The sequence below is a fragment of the Typopeltis vanoorti genome, chromosome 16 (assembly GCF_054136105.1).
Source record: "Typopeltis vanoorti isolate ZY-2024b chromosome 16, IOZ_Tvanoo_1.0, whole genome shotgun sequence".
NCBI lineage: Eukaryota > Metazoa > Arthropoda > Arachnida > Uropygi > Thelyphonidae > Typopeltis > Typopeltis vanoorti.
In genome coordinates, this window is record NC_143564.1 from 3,148,616 (window position 1) to 3,171,301 (window position 22,686).

Below are 22,686 nucleotides of genomic sequence, written 5' to 3' on the forward strand. Positions count from 1 at the left end.
TCGCAATAATTTTCTAGGAACCATAGCCTCGTTTGATAGAACCAAACCACACAAAATACACTTAGGTCTGGGAATTAATTTATCACCACACCACGTAAATCCCATTTTTAGATAGCTCTCTTGATATAAACGAGTTTTTACATTCTTTTTCATTGTTCCCTTTTTACATGAACTTATTCTTTCTGTTTCTGTTGTTTCATTAGTGCTTTTTTGTTGCTGAACGTTAAAAATAGTCAAATCTTCATTAATGCAAGTATCAGTTTTTGATAATTTATTAGTGTGAATTGGTTCATTAGCTTTGCTACAAGTAGACATTTCTTGATCGTCAGAAGCTTCACTGCTTTTTTTAAGGAAAAAATTATTCATAATTTTGAAGGGCATATGTAACTTTAATATTTTATTTTAAAATTTATTTCAGGTAAATAATTTTTTTTCCAGATGGAAAAAGGAAAAACATTTGTTTATGATGTCTCTTATCATAGTTGGAATATATAACAATAAGAAAAACCTCTACTCACTGAATTTAACGACTTTAATATCGTGTTTCGTTTATTCTCACCGATGACAAAAGACTCATGATTTTTGTTTAGGGGAAATGATCATGTATAATACTTGTCACACTGAACAGAGAAATACTAAAACAGACAGCAGGACAACTAACCATTCATTAGTTCATTTTCCCCAGTATTTATGTGCCATCACATATCTAGTTACTATGACAAGCTGTGATCTAATGAAATCCCAGGATATAATATAAGAGTGATACAAAAAATGATAATTTTTATATACACTTCATCCATTAAAATCAAAATGTATAATTTTTTGGTTTTTGATTTAGTTATCTGTGGCAATTGAATATTTTGCTTTTTTTCAAATAAACGATTCAAAAACAGCCAAAACACTATTAACAAAATTCTCTACAAAACCTCAATAAAAAACAAAGACAAACCAGACTACAGTAAAACTATAACTATTCCCTACATTAAAGGAACATCAGACAAAATAAACAGAGTACTACAAAAATACAACCTCAAAGCCACCTTTAAATCTCCTGCAAAATTAAAAGGCTTACTCAACTCATCCAAAGACCCACTCCCTCCACTAGCCCACCCTGGAGTATACCGTATTTATTGTACTTGCAGCATACCATATATAGGAGAAACAGGGCGCACAATTCCTATCAGACAAAAAGAACATAGACGACACATTAAAATATAATAATTATGGTGAAGCTGGCCTTTCGGATCATGCCCTTGAATACCTTACACAGAATTTACTCGAAAAGCACTAGCTGTCTAGATCGCACTAAAACATGGTATGAACGGAAATTTAAGGAAGCCTGTGAGATCATTATCAACCACCCCAATCTGAACAATAATGATGGTCTTAAAATTTCAAACATATGGAAGGCATATATTCAACCCACGAAACCTTCCTCACTAAGAACAAATATAAACAGGGCTGTAAAAAAATCCAGTATCTTAAATAACAATTATAATACTAAAAATAAGACATCATTGTTTCTGAAAGAAAACCATCTGTAAGAAAGAATGTTTAATAATCCTGTCATCATAAATAGCTTACAGTTAATAATGTAACTCAGCTTGTCTTGTATATTTATGTATGCTCTAGATGAGGATCTTGATATGAAGATTGAAACGTCGAGGTAATAAAAAAAAAATTTTAACACGGTTGTAAATTCCATAAAATTTTTAAATGAAAGCTATGTTACAATCCACATAGTAAGTCACACTAATTTGGTCAGCTGTCAACACTGCTTGGCTGATTTCCAGTGGGGGAAAAAACATTGCTATGTTAAAGCTACATTAAAGCTGGAGTTCTGTTATCTGTTTTAGTTAGAAATTACTAAGAGATAAATTAACCTAGAAATTATTCATATATAAATTAGAACAAAAACTACTGATGGTAGCTAATACATGAAATAAGAGCTGAAATTATTGCTTAGAGTCCTAAACTTGAAAGAAGTTATGTGGACTGAATGTGTGCCATCAATATTCTTGGATTTTTATACCATCATTATTGTTTAGATTAGGATCATTAATCAAAATTTCACAGGCTTCCTTAAATTTGCATTCATACCAGTTTTTTTTATGATGTAAGGAACAGGTACCTTTCCAATTGATTTGGTATAGGGTGTTAAGAGTTTGATCTGAGAGGCCTATTTTACCAAAATTGTTAAATTTAATGTGTTGTTTGTGTTCTGATATTGGCAAAACTGGACTCACGATTCCTATCCATAAAAAAGAGGATTTCTTCTATCATTTATATGGTCTACCAAAAATTCATGAAGAAGGTTGTCCAGTAAGACCTATTGTAAATTGTATTGATTCTCCCACATCTACAATTGCTACATTTCTTTCATATTTACTGACTGTCCATATTGGACCACCTAGATCATTCCTCAAGAATTTCACGCATTTTCTTTAAAAAATCAAGGATATTCTAACACAAGAGTTAGATATGTTAGTTTTGAAAGTGGTTCTCTATTTATCATCATTCCATTACCTGAAATTATTAGTTTACTATATTATGATTTCCCTTCTGATGTGAAGATTTTTGAATTTGTCATGCAATCAGGGTATTTCAGCTAGAAAAACAAGATCTATAAACAGATTGAGGGCACAATGATGGGTAGCCCCCACTTCTCTCCCCACTTTTTTGGCTAATTGTGTTTTGAACCATCTGGTTCTCATCTCCCAACTCTCTCCTTGGTTTCATTATGTTGATGATGTTTTTGCTGTTTGGCCTCATTCTGAAAGTGAACTTATCACCTTCCTTCTTACATCAAATCAATATCCTTCACCCTATGCATTAGATTCACCATGGAAAAAGAAAGTGCTAGTAGTTTACCATTCTTGGACATCCTTCTTACTCGAACAACCTCTGGTACTTTGTCAACCAGTGTTTATCAGAAACCGACCTTCCTTTAATGGCAAATACATTCATCAAAAGTCTGCTTATCACACCTCCCAAAAATTGGTGTTATCAAATTGTTAATTAATAGAGTGCATAATGTATGCTCCTCCCCCCTCAAGCTTACATCAAGTACTTCTGTACTTCTCACTGTTGAACTTTAATGGACTTAAATGGTTACAGTCCTCATCAAATCTAACAGATAATTGATTCCTATGTTCCATCACCTAAGGATTCTTCAACAGATCACATGGTTCCAGTCCCTAATATTTCTGGATCTCATCCGTTGCCATCTACAAACTATCCCCACTATCTTTAGCTGTTGTTTACTAAATCCCCTGTGAATGTAATTTGATTTGACATCCTTTGGGCAGACAGGCCTTTTTTTTTGGGGGGGGGGAGTTAATGAACATCATTACTACACTGAATATGTGAAATCTCAAAAGTCTGGTCTGGCACAGTATAGTATTGACACTAAACACAATATCCTATTCAGGATATTGTGTTTAATGTCAATATTATGCTGTGTGATGGCCTAACCTGATTAAGAATGATTCTCTCCCTCTCCTCATCTTGTGTAAATATCAAAAATAGTTTTAATATTTTTTTATTTTTATTTATTTATTAAAATCCAAAACAAACTTGAAAAATTCCTCGGTTTCTTCCTTAGTTACAACTTTCTGTGGGATTATAGGCACAGTAAGTCCAAATAACTTTGCTGACACCATGAACCTCAGAAAGATAGTTCCAGATGGATATTTTAGTAAGATGTGGTGTATTTGAAGTATATGCACCAAAGTGATGTATATACTTCAACAGCACCAACTTTCTTATGGTGGAGAGTATTGAATGGTCATTCAGTATGTTAGTCTGATAGTGGGATTACTGCTATCATCCATTGTTCTTTAACCTGTTTTATAAAATCCTCAGATTGCATCGTGTCTTCTAATATGAATTCCATGTGTGTGATAACAATACCATGCAACATAAGCCAGTGTTTCTACAGGTTGAACCCTGCTCTATGATTCTTGTCATCGAGTTGTACAAACCTGAGTTGGCAGAGCATTATTTCTTGTCTTGATTAAATCTACACATTCAAATCTAGGTACGAACCAAGTTCCATCCCCAATTCATTGATGCTGGCAGGAAATATATTTAAATTCTTGTAATGAAACTCTATTGACTGAATGGTGTAGCATCAAGACTAATCTCCTATGGTCAGATGAGGCAGCTTAACTGGTATTCTTCAATCAATCACCGAATCAGATGTATAATGAAAATCCTCTTTAATAAATGAATGCCAACAGGATGTAAGATGTAATTCTGAAGTAGAAAGAGAAAATGTCTTTAATCTGGAGAGCTATAATCTAGGCATTAACCATAGCAACAAGGAAATTTTAATACTTCATGGTTTACACTGACATGGAAAAGTACTACTGGCACATCATGAGGAAAATGTAACTAAGAACAGGCTGTTGAGCAAACAGCTGTATTCATTGAGGACAGTACTGAGAGAAAGAAAGAGAGACTTTACCTAGCACTTAACCTATAGTAGTCTAGGAAGATGGAAGTAATTAAAAATGAACAGATGCTTTTGAGGTTTAAGTAGATGTTTTGGAAAGAGGAGAGAATAGGTCCTAGAGTCGATGGGAAAGAAGAACAACATGGGCCTCAAACTTGAAGGAAGTTAATTGCTTGGATGAGGAATTTTACATGCTCAAGTGTAGGCTAGGAGTATAAAATCAGTGGCAAATGCCATAGCATTAATGGTTATATCAGTTGAGTAGCTAGTATGGTTTGGACGAGAGCAAAGAAACTCATTGAAGAAAAGGATACAGAAGGTCTCCTTATCATGTTTCCCTGAATGCTTCCCATTGGACATTAATGTGAAAAGGGGGGGGGGTGCTAAGAGAATTAGCAGAGTAAATCTCTGAAACATGAAAGGAAAGCTTCAGCTTCTTGACCTCTTGCAATAGACAACCTCAAAGTATGTATCTTGAAGGCAGAAGCTGTCTAAGACTTTCTGGAAATCGAAGGATACCATAAAGGAATGCTGAAGTTTGTATCAGGATTCAGAGAGAGGGAGAGAGACAGCAAGAGGAGAGGAAAGAATCATGTTCTCAGCACAGTCATCCACATGGATGAAGGACCTCTGTCTAAAATTATGCTGGATCTATGATTATTCTTTTTTTATAAGGATTAGCTAAAACCTTATGGAAAAACTGTCTCATTACCGTAATGGGACAGTAATCTATAATACCCTGCATCTTCCTTCTTTGGAATGAATATTGTTCTTAATGCAAAGATATGATGGTATATAGTTGGTAATCAGAAATAAATCAATTAGATTTTTCAAGACAGGCAGAGAGACTCATTGAACCTCAGCAACAATAAAGTTACTGGGCCTGCAGCTGAGATAGCTGCTGGAAGAGAGGATTTTATGTATGTTACTATTAGTACTGTGGATTAGTCCACCTATGGTACTCTTACTGGGCTAAGGACTACATATTTAGAAACTGCCTTCAAGATCCTGTTGGAATATTTTAGTTATTTCAAGCTCCAGTAAACAGAGTTGTGTTCTCACACCAGGTGATGACATTTACCTTCTACCTAAAACCATTTACCAGCATCATTCATACAGGACTTGAACTCACAGACTAGAGATTAGTTAAACCATATGCTTGCCAATATGTTCAGCCACTAAAACTCTTTCCAATAAAATTTCAAGACAGATTAATACTCTTATTGTTATCTTCTCTCTCCACTATCTACTTTCCATTCTTCAAAAATAAATATGGAAAACCTTTGTTTCCAATTTAGCTTCTAAGAACAATGTATCTTAAAATGAATTATTAAACATAACATGTTGGATGGTCATGGTAATGACTTTTAATATTGTCAACATGTAATGTATGACCTTTCATCTTTTTTACTTGGGGAGAAGGGTTAGTTTTCACATTGAGTGCACAATTAAACTTTACAGAACGTTTGTTCTCTTTTCTTTCAGATCCATCAATTATTGTAGGATGTTCACCGAATTAGCAGAATCTCTGTTAGATGAAATGATTTCTACTCCAGGAAAGGTATCTTTCAGTATATATGGTTATTAAAACTAACTTGTGTTAGTAGTTCATGCACATACACATTTTATAAACTGTATATACACACATATATGTACCTGTTTTTATAGTTACCCAAACATGCAAAGTTGCTCAACCTGTAAGATGAAAGATCCATCATCATCACCACCATCAATTTCCTGATATGTACCCCCAAGAGGTGTTCAGGTTGCTATGACAGCACTATATGATTAAGTTTACATTATTACTAATTTCCTATCAACAATTTTCTTCCAAATTAATTTATTACTGCAAGTATACTTGAAAAACAATTGAAAATAATTGTGGAAGAAAAGCTTGGTGAAGAACAAGCTGGATTCAGTCCAAATAGAGGCTGTCAGGATCAGATCTCCACTTTACAACAAATAGTTGTAAATCATGGGAATATATAACAAAGATCTGTATTTAAGTTTTGTGGATCTGGAAAAGGCATATGACAAGGTGCCAAGAGAGTAGCTATTCAATACATTACAGTTACATGGTGTCAATGGGGCATTATATCAAGCAATACTTAGTCTTTATTTGAGTTGTAAGTCAGCAGTTAGAATTGAAGGAAGTACAGGAAGATGGTTTAATGTTGAATCTGGTGTCAGACAAGGATGTACATTATCCCCCTCTGTTATTCATTATATGTATGGATCACATTATGAAGGAAAGTGGTATTAAACATGATATCAAAATTGGAGATGTTAATGTCAGCTCTTTGCTTTATGCAGATGATGTTATACTTCTAAATAAATCCGCTACAAGTCTGCAAGATTCTCTGACTAAATTGAATAGCTGTTGTAATAGATATGGTATGAAGGTCAGCAATAAAAAGACAAAGACAATGAAAATAGGTAGAATCATTGAAAATATCAACTTTGTTTTGAATGGGGAACCTGTGGAACAAGTAAAACATTTCAGCTACTTAAGCACGATTTTTACTGAAGATGGTAAATTAAATATGGAAATAGACAACAGAATCAACAAAGGTGGTATGGTAGGAACTCAATTGAATAAATTCATATGGAATAAGAGAGAAATTAGTCATCATCATCATCAAATTCCTGCCATGTACCCTCAAGGGGGTGTACAGGATATGATAGTACTACACGAAAAAAATTACATCATTACTAACTTCCTATCTACAATTTTCCTCCAGATCAGTCTGTTACGTGTCAAGACTCCAACATTATCAGATCTTATATTTCTATCGTCTAAGGCACTTTGTACCGTATCAATCCACCTATATCTTGGTCTTCCTCTGGGTCATTTTGTTGCCAACTTGGCAGAGAATACTTGTTTTGCTTATCTATCTTTCTTCGCCCATTCTGTTTAAGTGACCATACCACCTGAGATTAGCTCTGCTAGCACATTACTGGATGATGACAATGTCAAGTTCTTTTTTAATATCCTCGTTTTTAATATGATATTGCCATTGGTGCCATCTGTTCACGCCTATAATCTTTCTCAGGACTGTCATATCTGCGGTCTCTAGTCTTTGGTCAAGTGTTTTACTTCTGACCCAACTCTCAGATCCATAAGTTAAAACTGGTTTAAACACTGTCTTGTATACAGCTAATTTAGTGTTCCGACTAATTTCTCTCTTATTCCATATGAATTTATTCAATTGACTTCCCACCATATCAGCTTTGCTGATTCTGTTGTCTATTTCTATATTTAATTTACCATCTTCAGTAAAAATCATGCCTAAGTAGCTGAAATGTTTTACTTGTTCCACGGGGTCTCCATTCACAACACAGTTGACATTTTCAGTGATTCTGCCTATTTTCATTGTCTTTGTCTTTTTATTGCTGACCTTCATACCATATCTATTACAACAGCTATTCAATTTAGTCAGAGAATCTTGCAGACTTGAAGTGGATTTATTTAGAAGTATAACATTGTTCATATAAAGCAAAGAGCTGACATTAACATCTCCAATTTTGATATCATGTTTACTACCACTTTCCTTCATAATGTGATCCATATCGATAATGAATAACAGAGGAGATAATGTACATCCTTGTCTCACACCAGAATTAGCGTTAAATCATCTTCCTGTACTTCCTTCAATTTTAACTGCTGACTTACAACTCAAATAAAGACTAAGTATTGCTTGATATAATGCCCCATTGACACCATATAACTGTTGAAAGTTTATTTTTCACTTGGTTAGAGTATAATAAAGTTACACTTTAACTTATTAGAGTATAATAATTTAGTTTAATCCTTTATCCAAGTGTGAGCAAACAAAGTTTGCGCCTGAAAGTATCTTCAGGACTGGGGTAAGGTGGTACTGTTACACCCTGATATCTTAAGAATGCAGAATTCCAAGTTATCATGGTGTAACATGAAGAATAAATAAATTAAAAACCCTGCATAAAAGATAATAGATGAATTATTTATAAGAAAAAGAAATATTCTTGCATCCAATAAAATATATAAAATATAAAGGTGTTTGTTGAACTAACTAACAAAAAGAAAGAATATATTAATGTTGTAATATGATATAAAAGAGAAAATTTAACTAAATAAGACAAAAGGATTAGTCATAAGAGATGGTATGTGAGAGGCTAGAGATTAAAATATTAAGTAAGTTCATAGAGAAATTTTGGAAAGGGGATTAAGTTAGAGGCTGGCGAAAGAAAATACAACAGATATTCGCTTAGGGTCAATTCCCAGATTGAGACATCGTTACGGGCTCGCCGACCAAAGGACGTTTGGCAGAAAATGCCACCCTAATTGGTCGGTGAAGTAAAATCAAGTAGGGGCGGAGAAAAGAAGTTAAAGATGGGTGCCGTTAGGAGAGCCAGTATAAAAGGGTTGGAAATCCCCCTCACAGGACTTTTTTTTAGGCTTTTAGAGCTTTTTGGCTTTTGGTTCTGTTCCAGGAGAGTTCTTCGCGAGCTCCTTCGTATGGGTTTCATGGTGTTTTCCTGAGTGGCAAGATTGGAGTTATATCTCCGTCATCACAACACGGAAACAAAAAGTGAGTGGTATTTCGGTTCCGTATTTCCTATGTAAGAAGCGAAGAATGCCATATAGTCGAGGAAAAGAAAGCATATTCATTCTGTTTCAACTTCAGTGACAACTACAAAAATGGGAAAGCTGTAAAGAAATCGATATCCACGTCGCGAGTTGCGCAGCCGTTATTTAGACGATTCAAGGTGTGTCCTGAATAACGAAAGGTAAAGACCACGTAGGCATAGTTCAATTCAAAAGGGAACATAGGAGAAGCAGATTATTGGAGAGGTTATACCAGGATACTTCAATCAGAAAAAGATAGAGGCCCATATGGAAAACTCGGGAAAGAAAGGTACTGTAAATTATATCTCGTGTTAACTAAGATTCGTCTGTATTAGTTATCATTATTCTAATACTGAACTGTCGAAGTGACCAAGAAAACAATACTAGGACTTTAGTATCTGACAGAATATATTGAAAGCAAGCTGGCTAGTGTTAATGTTATATGAGTAATTAAATGTCCTGAGAATTTTGCATGTCTATTATATTATATAAGAAAGTTTAAATGTCATAGTTATGTGTTAGTGCAGTAAATGGTTTAGTTAAGCTACTTAAGTTTGGATAGTTAAATAGTGTGAATTAATCTTATATGTCCATGTCATATGAAGTTATGTGTTGAATGTGTATGGCGGCATGATCGTAATACCCATTATAGGATCATAGCTTAATTATTTATGATAAGCTAATGTCAGCTTGTAAATATTTAGTATAGCATTGAATTGACTAATAACTACAATTTGAATTGTACCATGTTAAAGATTTTAATAAACCTTTGTTCAATGATAAAAAGGTTGTCTGAAATTGCTGTCCAATGCACCACTTGAAAAATACGAACCTAATCACGCGGGAAATTAATGTGTGAAGAAACGAGATAAAGTGTCACGACTGCAACATTGTTTCACTTTCAGACATATTTGAGTTCTTTCTCTTGTTTTTGCATATAATATGTTAAACTAAATGTCCCAAAAGGCACAGTATAATACAAATATTAGGGATACTAAGGGGAGAAATAACTTAGATATTAGAAAAAATTTTGGTTATATCTCGAGCGTAGATAATAGTAGAACATAGATAAGCGGAAATTATTAGTTAGAATAAAAATCATAAAATGGGACACAACAGTAAAACACCAGGGCACACCTTGCAAAGGTGGATCAAGCTACCAACTGGTCCTATCTCAGTATCTCCCATAATGCAAAACACATCTCCTTGCGGATATGTCTAATGTTATGCATTAAGGGAAGGGCCACTACCCAGACTAGTTTCGACCTTTATTGAGGTCTCTTCAGTGGGAGCCAGGCCCAAGTGGAGATACCAGGCAGAAACATTAGCAGGTGATCTCTACCTATAGGAGTTGCCAAATGGTGTGCTACCCTTTTTTTAATAAATTACTCTGGATTTAGAGAAAGATGTTGAAAGTTTATTTTTCACTTGGTTAGAGTATAATAAATTTAGTTTAATCCTTTATCCAAGTGTGAGCAAACAAAGTTTGCACCTGAAAGTTTCTTACAACACCAGGGCAACTCCTTGCAAAGGTGGATCAAACTAACATCACTCCTATCTCAGTATCTCCCATAATGCAAAACACATCTCCTTGCAGATATGTCTAATGTTATGCATTAAGGGAAGGGTCACTACCCAGACTAGTTTAGACCTTTATTGAGGTCCCTTCAGTGGGAGACAGGCCCAAGTGGAGATACCAGCCAGAAGCATTAGCAAGGTCATCTCTACCTATAGCAGTTGCCAAATGGTGTGCAACCTTTTTAATAAATTACTCTGGATTTAGAGAAAGATGTTGAAAGATTATTTTTCACTTGGTTAGAATATAATAAATTTGGTTTAATCCTTTATCCAAGTGTGAGCAAACAAAGTTTGTGCCTGAACGTATCTTCAGGATTGGGTAAGGTGGTACAACATATGCCCATGGGCCTGGCCACTGAAGAGACCTCAATAAAGGTCAAAACTAGTCTGGGTAGTGGCCCTTCCCTTAATGCAGAACATTAGACATATCTGCAAGGAGATATTTTTTGCATTATGGCAGATTAGGAGTGATTTAACTTGCTCCACCTTTGCAACGAGTTGCCCGGTTTTGTATCACCTTATCCTAGTCCTGAAGATACTTTCAGGCGCAAACTTTGTTTGCTCACACTTGGATAAAGGATTAAACTAAATTTATTATACTCTAACCAAGTGAAAAATAAACTTTCAACATCTTTCTCTAAATCCAGAGTAATTTATTAAAAAAAGGGTGGCACACCATTTGGCAACTCCTATAGGTAGAGATGACCTGCTAATGCTTCTGCCTGGTATCTCCACTTGGGCCTGGCTCCCACTGAAGAGACCTCAATAAAGGTTGAAACTAGTCTGGGTTGTGGCCCTTCCTTTAATGCATAACATTAGACATATCTGCAAGGAGATGTGTTTTGCATTATGGCAGATACTGAGATAGGAGTGTTGGTAGCTTGCTCCACCTTTGCAAGGAGTGTTCTGGTGTTGTACCACCTTACCCCAGTCCTGAAGATTCTTTCAGGTGCAAACTTTGTTTGCTCACACTTGCATATAACTGTAGCGTATCGAATAGCTTCTCTCTTGGCACCTTGTCATATGCCTTTTCCAAATCGACAAAACTTAAATACAGATATCTGTTATATTCCCATGCTTTCTTGACTATTTGTCATAAAGTGAAGATCTGATCCTGACAACCTCTATTTGGCCTGAATCCACTTGTTTTTCACCAAGCGTTTCTTCCACAATTCTTCTCAACTGTTTCTCAAGTATATGTGCATAGATCTTGCCAGGAACACTCAGTAGGGAAATACCTCTGTAATACTCACATTCAGTTTTATTTCCATTTTTATATATGGGTACTATCAGAGCTCTACTCCAATCATCGGGAATTCGTCCCTCTGTTCAGGCTTTCTGAACTATGCAGTGCAGCCACTGTAAGACTCTTATACCACCATACTTCAGCATTTCTGGTCGAATATCATCTACTCCTGCTGCCTTTCCACATTTCAAGCCTTTAATGGCTTGTAATGTGGAAAGGCAGCAGGAGTAGATGATATTTTTTCTACTTCAAGTATGGATATGTATTGCTGACTGCATGCCTGGTCAGTTTTTCTTACCACTGTGCTGTCATCACTGCTTGTTTCATTGAGCAGTTTTTCAAAGTAATTACTCCATACTTCAAGGATATCTTTTTCTCCCGTTTTCATGTCGCCTTTATCATCTCTAACTCCTTTTGCAGCACTCTTTCCTCCATTCCTAAGCTTCTTCAACAACCTCCAGAATATTTTGCCACCTTCTTGATATTTATTTTCAATATTCTTGCCAAAGTCCTCCTGTGACTTTTGTTTAGCTAGTTTTACACAGTGTTTAGCATTCTTGCATTTGTCTCTGTATTCTCTAAGAGCACAAGCTGACTTATTTGCCAGGAACTTTTGATATGTTTTCTACTTTTCCTTCAATGCCTCTTTAACTTCCTGTGTCCGCCATGGAGTTCTAATTTTTCTATCCTTGCAGACAACTTCACCACATGCCTCTCTAGCTGAATCAATCAGGGCTTTCTTCAAGGCTTGCCACTGAATCTCCAAGGTTTGATACCTGTTCTCAAACTCTTTCATTTTTTCTTCAATAATCTTTGTGTATTTTAGTGTACAGTTCACATCTGAGAGCAGCTCAACTTTTATTCGCTTTAAAACTTTCTTACATGTTATTCTTTTCAATATCCTGCTCAAGACTAAATAGTGATCACTTCCAATTTCAAATCCTCTGCACACTCTGGTGTCCTTCACCAGGGAGAAAACATCACTATCAACAACAACATAGTCAATGAGACTTTTCTTATTCCTTGCCTCTTCTCTCCATGTGAATTTGTGCACATTTTTATGTTGGAACATGGTGTTAATAATAACCATTCCATGTCCTGAGCAGAAATCCAACAGATATTTGCCATTATTATTAGCTTTGCTCTTTTCTCCAAATTTTCCCAAAATATTTTTGTATGTCTGACAATCATTTCCTACTCTGCTATTTAGATCCCCAACAAGGACAAACTTTTTCCTTTTTCATTGTGTCAGTTACTTTTCTAAAGCCTCAAAAAAATTCCTCCACTTCTACTTTAGTGGAATCTTCTGTGGGACCATAGGCACAAATAAGTCTCATTTTTCAGTTCCCTATTGTCATATTTGCCCACATTACTTGAGACTCACTGCCATTCAAGAAGATTAGCCTCGTATTTTGTGTTGAATACTATGCTTACCCCTTCTTTTGCTCGATTGTCATTGCCTAAATATAACATTTTGTATTTATTGCTCAGAAAGATCTCACCAGTTTTTGTCTTTTTTGTTTCAGTCACCCCTATTATGTCGATCTGGTACTTATCTAATTCCTCAGCTCTAATTCCTCATTTCTTTGCAATTCAGGCTTCTTATGTTGATAGTACCGATCTTTAACTCTGGTGATGTTGAGTTGGGGTTTGTTTTCAGATTTGTTCCAGCAGCGGACTTTTCGCTGTTCTCCCTGGTTCCCTGGCGAAAACAACAGGGTCCTTGTTTAACCGGGTAGCGCCCCAGCCAGCATGAAATTTTGTCATGTCGTTCCATCATTTTTTATTTTGGTTTAAACAATAAAAATACAATTTGGTCGGCTAAATCCCAAATTGCCAGCACATTCTCGTTCGTTCAGTGTCCAAGTAGATACCCAAAAGGGTGCACCACGAGAAGGTGAGGATTGGACATTAGGTCAGAAGCTCTGGTCGGTTCTCTGCATTCCTTTACAGGCTATGTGGAGGTCTCCTCTCAGTTATACAGCTTTGACCCTTAAGCACCCCTGAGAGAAATTAGTCAGAACACTAAATTTGCAGTATACAAGACAGTGTTCAAACCAGTTTTAACTTATGGATCTGTGGTATGTGTCAGAAGTAAAACACTTGACCAAAGACTAGAGACTGCAGATATCAGATTCCTGAGAAAGATTAGAGGCGTGAAGAGATGACATCAATGGCAATATCATATTAAAAACGAGGATATTCGGAAAGAACTTGACATTGTCAGCATCCAGGAATGCATTTACTGAGCTAATCTCAGGTGGTATGGTCACTTAAACAGAATGGGCGAGGAAAGATTAGCGAAACAAGTGTTCTCTGCTAGGTTAGCAGGAAAACGACCCAGAGGAAGACCAAGATATAGATGGATTGATATGGTACAAAGTGCCTTAGACGATAGAAATATAAGATCTGATAATGCTGGAGTGTTTTGACAAGTAACAGACTGATTTGGAGGAAAATTATAGATAGGAAGTTGGTAATGATGTAAATTTTTCATGTGGTACTGTCATATCCTGTACACCCTTTGAGGGTACATGGTAGGAATTTGATGATGATGATGATGATCAATTTATTACTTGTGAGCACACTCCAATATTGTCATATCTAAGTCAACATTTCCTGCTTCTAAGTTACTTCTGACTGAATCAATCCACGTACCCTGACTCTTCTCCTGGTTCTCTTTCCTGCCATTTTGGCATCAAATACCTTTTTTGCTAACCTTTCTTCACCCATTCTATTTAAGTCACCATATCACCTTAGGTTAGCTTTTAAGTTACTGAGGCATGACCTACCCTTCACAAAACCATGCTGTCCCCGATACAGTATCCCATTTTCTTCTATCCAATCTTGTATTTTCCTCTTGTCTATTTTCTCTAAGACCTTGATAATGATTCCTGTTATGCTGATTGGCCGGTAATTTTCAACAGCAGCCTTGGAACCACCTTTGTGCAGTGGAACTATTTTCTCCTCTTTCCACCCCCTTGGGACTGACCCAGTCCTGAGGCTCAAATTAAACAAAGTGGTCAAGGGCACTGACAATTCTTTGGCCGCTTCACGTACGATACGAGCTGGTATACCATCCAATCCCACAGATGTATTGACATTGAGGTTCTGACATATAGATCATGAATAAGAGTGGAGATAATGTGCATTCTTGTCCTAATGTGCATTCTTACCCCTAATTTTACATCACACCATCTTCCTGTATTTTCCTACTCAATTCTAACTGCTGACTGACAATTTAAATATTGACTCTTTATTTCTCTGTATAATGTTCCATTCACCCCATATAATTGTGGTGTTTTGAAAAGCTTTTATCTGGGCACCCATGTCATATGTCTTTTCCCGATCTACAAAACTAAAGTACAGATTCTTGTCATATTCCCACGATTTCTCAACTATTTGTCTTAAAGTGAAAATCTGATCTTGATAATCTCTACTTGGCCTGAACCCAGCTTGTTCTTCTCAAAAGTTTCTCTTAAGCAATATTTCTCAACCTTTTTTTCAAGTATGCTTGCACTTGCATAAATCTTATCTGTAACACTTAGAAGAGAAATTCCTCTGTAATTCTCTCATTCAGTTTTATTCCCTTTTTTATAGAAAAGGGAATAAGAGAGCTCTACTCCAATCATTGGGAATTCGACATTCTGACCATCCTTCCTAATTATGCAGTGTAGCTGCTGCAAAACTTTTATACCTCCCTACTTAAGCATTTCTGATTGAATATCATCTACTCCATCTGCCTTTCCACGTTTCAAGTTTTTGACAGCTCTTTCTACCTCAAGTATTGATATGTACTCTTCTTTGCATTTCTCTTGAAAATTTTCTAGTATGGTTCTGTTACTGCTTGGTTCGTTTAATAGTCTTTCAAAGTAATTACTGTATACATCTAGGATATCCTTATCTTCAGTTTTTATGTCACCTTTATCATCTTTGATTCCTTTTATAATACTCTCCTCCATTTCTAAGCTTCCTCAATAGCCTCCAGAATAATTTGCTACCTTCCTGATATTTATTTTTTATACTCTTACCAAAGTGTTCCCATGATTTTTGTATAGCTACTTTTACACACAGCTTAGCTCTTACATTTTTCTCTATATTCTTTTAAAGCATCTGCCAACTCATTTGCTAGGAACTTTTGATATGCTTTCTTCTTTTTTAGGACTGCTTCTATAACTTCTTGTGTCCACCATGATGCTCTTATTTTTCTATCCTTGCAGAACTTCACCACATACCTCCTTAGCTGAATCAATCAATATGTTCTTCTGTGTTTGCCAGTGAAACTCGAAGGTTTGGTTCTTGTTTTCAATTTGTTTCATTTTTTTCCCCCAATAATGTTTGCATAGTAGTCTACAGTTTACCTGTAAAAGCTGCTCGAGTTTAATTCTTTTTAAAACTTTCTTACATACTGTTCTTTTCAATGTGATATCCATTTTTATCCTGCTTATTACTAAGTAATGGTTACTTCCAATTTCAAATTTTTTACACTCTTGTATCCTCAATGAGCATGAAGATATCACTATCAGCAATGACATAGTCAATGAGACTTTTCTTATTTCTTGTGTCTTCTCTCTCTATGTGAACTTGTGCACATGACAAATTGAGAATGGAATTTTAGTACCTGTGGATTGTATTTTTTTTTAGGATTTCAGTATGAGGGTGGAGTTTCTTAAGCCAACAAGGATGAACAGGAAGGGGGAGTCTAAATCTTTTCTCTGAGTTTAGAATTGCATTGGAAATTGTGAGATGGGTTGCTGCATTTTAACTGATGTAGAAGAAAGCGTAAGATTTTATGATACCATTTCTGATGAACAGTCCTGACAAACTGCATGAATGCCTCATAAATGGCAAATTAATGCATACATACAATGTTAAACAGAAACTGAAAACTAATGAGTGAAGTAAGTTATTACAGAGAAAGAGAGAGAGGTCATTACTGAGCTGCCTATTTGCTCTATCCTGCTTAGAATAGAGCAAAAAGACAGAGTTGTTCCCATACAAATGCACACAATGAAAGGTACTTTCAATCATATCATCACCTATCCCAATAGTAAGACATCTTCAAAACACTTACATAGAGCCAGAGCTGTCATGTGTCACTCAAAAGTTTTGAGAGTAATATTACCACAAGAGTATTGTGATTGCCATCGTTTACCAGCACTTGAAATATTTGTAGCAAACCTACGACTAACACATGATTACCAGTATATGTAGCCTGTGTCCAGCAGGTGATGAGTTGATGCACATTTTATGGGTTGCTTCATATCCAGACCTTTTAAGAATGGAAGAAAATGGTGAAACCTTTTTGAAACAGAATTGTTACTGGTGAGGAAACATGGTGTTTTGTATATGATCCTGCAACAAAGCGACTGAGTTGGTGAGAAAAAAAAATTATTAAAACCTAAGAAGCTGCATTTTCAAAAATCTTGAGTGAAAATTATGCTTATAGTCTTTTTCGACATGGAAGAAGTTATTCATTCTGTCTATGTGTGTAATGGTCAAAAGGTCAATGCGAAATTTTATAAGGACTTTTTCATTGCCTACTACAAAGAATGAATCAAATGAGATTAGCATTGTACTAATCCAATTATTGGTTCCTGTTTCATGACAGTGCATCTTTGTAAAATGTTGATTGTGAAGCAATTTTTGGCAAGCAGGAAAGTCGCTACTCTTCACCACTCATCCTACTCGATCAACCTTTCACCAACTGATTATTTTCTTTTCCTGAAATTGGAATTTTTGTTAAAAGGTCATTATTTTCAAACACTACATGAGATTCAGAGTGCAGTTACAAGGGAGAACTGAATAGCATTCCAAAAATGCATTTCTGGTTGGTATCAGCAAGTCGATCAGTCAAGGAAGAGTCTACTCTGAAGTTTAACTTAATCTTAACTGGTTATTCTAAAGGGAAACATCTACAGGACAGTGGTGAGATCAGCAATGATGTATGCTGTGGAAACTGTGGCCCTGAGGAAAAATAATATCATCATGATAGAGGTAGCAGAGATGAGAATACTTAGGTGGATATGTGGTGTGACCAGAAAGGATCATTTGAGAAATGACTATGCTAGAGGAATGTTGAAAGTTGGTCATGTGACAAGGAGGGAGGATGAGTTTGTGGGAAGAAAGGTCATTCAGATGGATGTGCAGAGGATGAGGAAGTGGGGGGGGGTGGCAGCCAAAGAAGAGATGGGGGGAACTGGTGGTGTAGAACCCGAGGATGAAGAACTTGGATATGGAGGAGACTCATTAGAAACAGCAACCCTACTTAAGTGGGATAAGCTACAGAAGAAGAAGAAGTTGTTTCATAATTATCGTTGGCTGAACTTACATCCCTTCCCTTTTTTTAGCCAATTTTTGCAACCCCTATAAAGTAGATAAAGTACTGTATGATCCCACCCTTCCTACAGTTAGTACACAACATCACAAATATAATCCCAATATCACTTTCAAACCACACGTTCCAACTAGCAACATTCATCTGTTCTCCTAAGAATCAACTTCATTCTCTTGCACAACTTGGAGTGTAAAAGTTCCTTGTACTTACTCTTTTGGCAGACTACTTGATAATAGCTGCCTTGACAAACATAAAAACTGTCTCCAGTCATCTATGTAGCAAATCAGGAGTAGCTGATCATGTGTTGGACATTCCTTCACATAGGATTAAATGGAAGAAGAGAATTTTGCTACATGAAAGTTGCTGTAGATTGCAGACTATTTTTAGAATCAGTATCAGCTTATGAAACATTCCCCTAACCTCAACAAATATGGCTGAATTAATTTGCCCAAGTCTGGGAGACCGTCATTCTGAGACCATATTTACTTTGATTTTTCTGAATTAACTTAGTTTTTATCTGGCCCTCATTAGGACATAGTTGCTTTTCAGCTATGGCTTGAATTGATTCTACAACTGTCTGATTAAGTGCTATATGTCTACCATGTGTGCGATTTTTTGCTTTAAGGATGCTGGTTAGAAAGCAAAAATTATTTATGGATATTATTTTTTGGAAAACTCCCATGTTACTCCTCTTAACAAACTATTACATTTATGGCTGAATTAATTTTGCCTGCTTCTGTTTAGGAGTGCCCCTGTTTAAATGTCATTGGCTTTTTACTCACAGATTCTTAGGGCATTGTAGATGTATATTTACCAATAAATATGTAGCATAAAGGAAGAGAAATTTGCACATACCTTTTTCTGGATGCTGTGGCTTTTTTTCTTTCAGCGATGTCCAAACTACTGTGTGTGTGTGTGGGGGGGGGGTAGACAATGTGGGAGAATTAAAATAGAAATGGAAAAAAACCGGTTTTTTTTATTTATATATATATATATATATATATATATGTATGTATGTATGTGTATATATATATATATATATATATATATATATATATATATATATACACACACACACACACACACACACATATATATTATAAGGGATGGCAGGAGCGTTTTTTTATATTTATATAGGTGGGAAAGGGTGAAAGGGGTTGAAAACAGCAACTGATTTTTAGAGGGGGGTGTTGATGAGGTGCGGTCCGTTTCGACTATTCTTGGTCGTCGTCTGAACACATGGTGGAAGTGGATGCTATGTCAGGTCAGGTAGGTGCTTCTGCTTTTGAAGTGTTTGTGTTATCGCCTATTGGTCAGGGTTGTGACCTCTATTTTATGTTGTGAAGCTTCCAAACCTCGGAGATTATGTAGGGCCTGTGTATTGATAGAGTTCGTGTCACATTTTATGGCTATTGTTTCCGATATTCTAAGCATTGTTTCATTGTCTTGTCTGTCTACTATGATGGCCTTGTCAATCTGCAGGGTATGTTTTTGTTCAATGGCGTGAACAGCTATTTCCCTTTTTTCTGTGCTTTGTATAACAGGGGCACTCCTAAACAGAAGCAGGCAAATAGCCGTAAATGTAATAAAAATTATTTATTTTTCTCTGGTGTTGTTTATGCAATGAAGGACTGTTATGAATAACAGCTAACACCTAAGCCTATCTGTACAATACAGTAGGTAGGCTGAAGTTTGTTATTTTACTTTTATTTACAGACAGTTCCTTCTATATGGGTCTTCATTCACTGAGTCTCACCATTTCTTTGGCCTAGGAAGTGAAGAAATGTACGTTAAAGTCCCTGCATTTCATGCCGACCTGGTTGACCAAGTGGTTAGTGTACCTGTTCTCCAACTAACAGGTCGCAGGTTTGAATCCTCTTGTGGGCATGAATGTTTGTGATTATCTTACTTTGTGTAGTGCTATAACCTTTAATACCTGTGACTAGTGGAGTGCCACAGGGCTCTGTTCTTGGACCACTGCTTTTCAATTTGTTCATCAATGATATAGGAAAGGATTTGAGAGGAAGTGTTCACTTGTTTGCTGATGATGCAAAGTTGGGTAGAGCAGTTATGAGTGCACAGGATGATTTGGATAGTTTGGAGAACTGGGCTAGGAAAAATCGATGTCAATTTAATGTGCCAAAGTGTAAGGTTATGCACTTTGGGGTGAAAAGAATAGCAGCAGTATATCGCATTGGTGGAACCGTACTCCAGGAGATTGATGAGGCCAGGGATTTGTGAGTGTTGGTGGATAGGGAATTGAAGTTTAGGGGGCACATTGGAAAAGTGACTAGAACAGCTCACCAAATCACTTGGCTTCTGAAAAATACTTTAACATGCAGAGACAAACAAGTTGTTGTTCCTCTGTATTGAGCCTTGATAAGACCCCATCTGGACTACTGTGCCCAGTTATGGGCACCAGGGTTTCTTCGTGATGGAGAGGAAGTGGAGAGGATCCAGAGACGAGTGACCAAGATGATAACAGGTCTGTGGAATGAACCTTATGAGAACAGGTTGAAGATTTGTGGGTTGCAGAAATTGGTTGATAGGCTGAAAAGGGGTGATATGATTGAGACATTCAAATTACTGAACAGTTTCTATAAGATTGATCCAGAAGATATTTTTGAAAATATGACTGGTGGTGGGAGGACTAGGGGCCATGAATGGAAGCTGGGCAAGAGCATGGTTGACAGGGGTGTTAGAGCTAGGTTTTTTACTTGGAGAGTAGTGAATGAGTGGAATAAGTTTCCAGAGTCTGTTGTGCGTGCTACGACTGTGAATGAGTTCAAGGCAAGGTATGATAGATACTGTGTGAATGTCGAATAGTTGTTCTTGACATGATGTTAGGGCCTCCTTCGATGAGTCTGTTGACTCCTTGGAGTTGCCCGGAACAATAATAATAATAGTAATTCTTTCATTCATAAGGGCTTTGTCTGAGTATGAGACAAGGCCTTAAAATATAACCTTTGAGGCAATCTGCCTGTTAAATATTGACGAATTTATATTTTGCTGTGCTAGCCAATACATAGGATAGATGAGACTCTTATCCAAGGTGGCTCTCTCAGAATATTACACAGTGATGAACTTTCTAACACTAATTCAACTAATCTCAATTCACTTTGTCTTTGCATGCTGTCGTGGTCTGGAAAATCAAACTAAATTCATATATCCCTCCCGCTAGGTTCGATAATAATTTTATGAGTGGCTATTTGAATTCATAAGACAGGCTAGGTTCAGGAGAATGCTACAAAACATATTTATTTAAGTTTAAAAGATATACATGAGAAAATTAAAGTACATAGTTAACTTAATCACTTTCCTAGTAAAATTCTGATATCGTTACTAACACAAGAACACATGCATAATAACTAGATCCACGGAGTTTTCTATAAACATACAAACTTCTGGCTTAATTTAACATTATCTTCAATCACTCTCTGATCACCGCTCATATCTCACAATATGTCTCAGTTATCTCACACACAGATCCCTTCTAGGGAGACATTCTTCAAAACAGGGACATGTCACTGCCAAATTGGGATAATCTCTAAAGTTCTCTACAGCATGTCCATACACAAATTAACCCTATAGAGTTCACTCAAATCTTTAATTGGAAATCAGATACTTTAACATTCTACGTTACTGTCCCATTGAAAGACTTTCTGGTCTATCATCAGCCTTGTCTGGACATCATGGCACCTTTGTTCTGCGATTCTCTGGATCACTTACAATAACAGCATGGCCTGGTTCCCCGAGTCGATAAGGCGATGTGCCGCTTTGGACTTTCTCTGGTACTGCAGACACACATCTGGATTACCGGTCACTCGATATGGCTGAGCTACTCTGTTATGAAGAGATAGCTAGCCTTGCCTCGCAAACATCGATAGGCCTCTCACAACTTCTACGACCGACCCAGAATCTTCACGTTGGCGGAGAGTGCGAGCCAACGTCCACGAGCGCAGGAAACAGGAACCAAAAAAGCCCCGTTGTGGGGGGAGCTTGACCCTTATATTCTTTCCCCTTTTTCTTGGAAATTCTCGCACTTAGCTACGTTTTTTACCGCACGGCACTCATCCACGTGCACGTGGCATTCTTCCGAGAATGCGCTCTCGCTTCGCTTTCCTTATAATTTCTCTTTCCCTTAGGCCATACATTATACTGGACAGCTAAAGTGTGACCCTTGGACTTTAGCTTACACTGAACTTGCTTTCATATAATGGGATACTCTAATTAAATTATAATCTTATATAAATTCCTCTATTTGACTCTGTACAAACGGGCTAAGTCTCACATTTCTTATGCTAAACATTTCTTCAATTTTGCCTTAAAATTATAATGTACATTTTTATTTCCTTGCCAAAGCACAACATTCTCTGCCTACAATTAAAGATAGTTGTTCCTGAATAAAATATTCTTTTGTCCCAATTTTTGATTATTCAGGACGCAAGACATACCTCTCT

At 36.4% G+C, this 22,686-nt stretch overlaps 1 protein-coding gene across 1 annotated transcript in view; it reads left to right on the forward strand.

Moving 5' to 3' along the window:
• The window catches only part of Tnpo-SR (transportin 3), a 605,621-nt gene that overhangs the window by 249,517 nt on the left and 333,418 nt on the right, over positions 1–22,686 (forward strand). Inside the window, exon 10 of the mRNA XM_090405918.1 lies at positions 5,942–6,017. Within this exon, the coding sequence (XP_090262044.1) occupies positions 5,942–6,017 (76 nt within the window). The remainder of the gene's footprint in view (positions 1–5,941; positions 6,018–22,686) is intronic.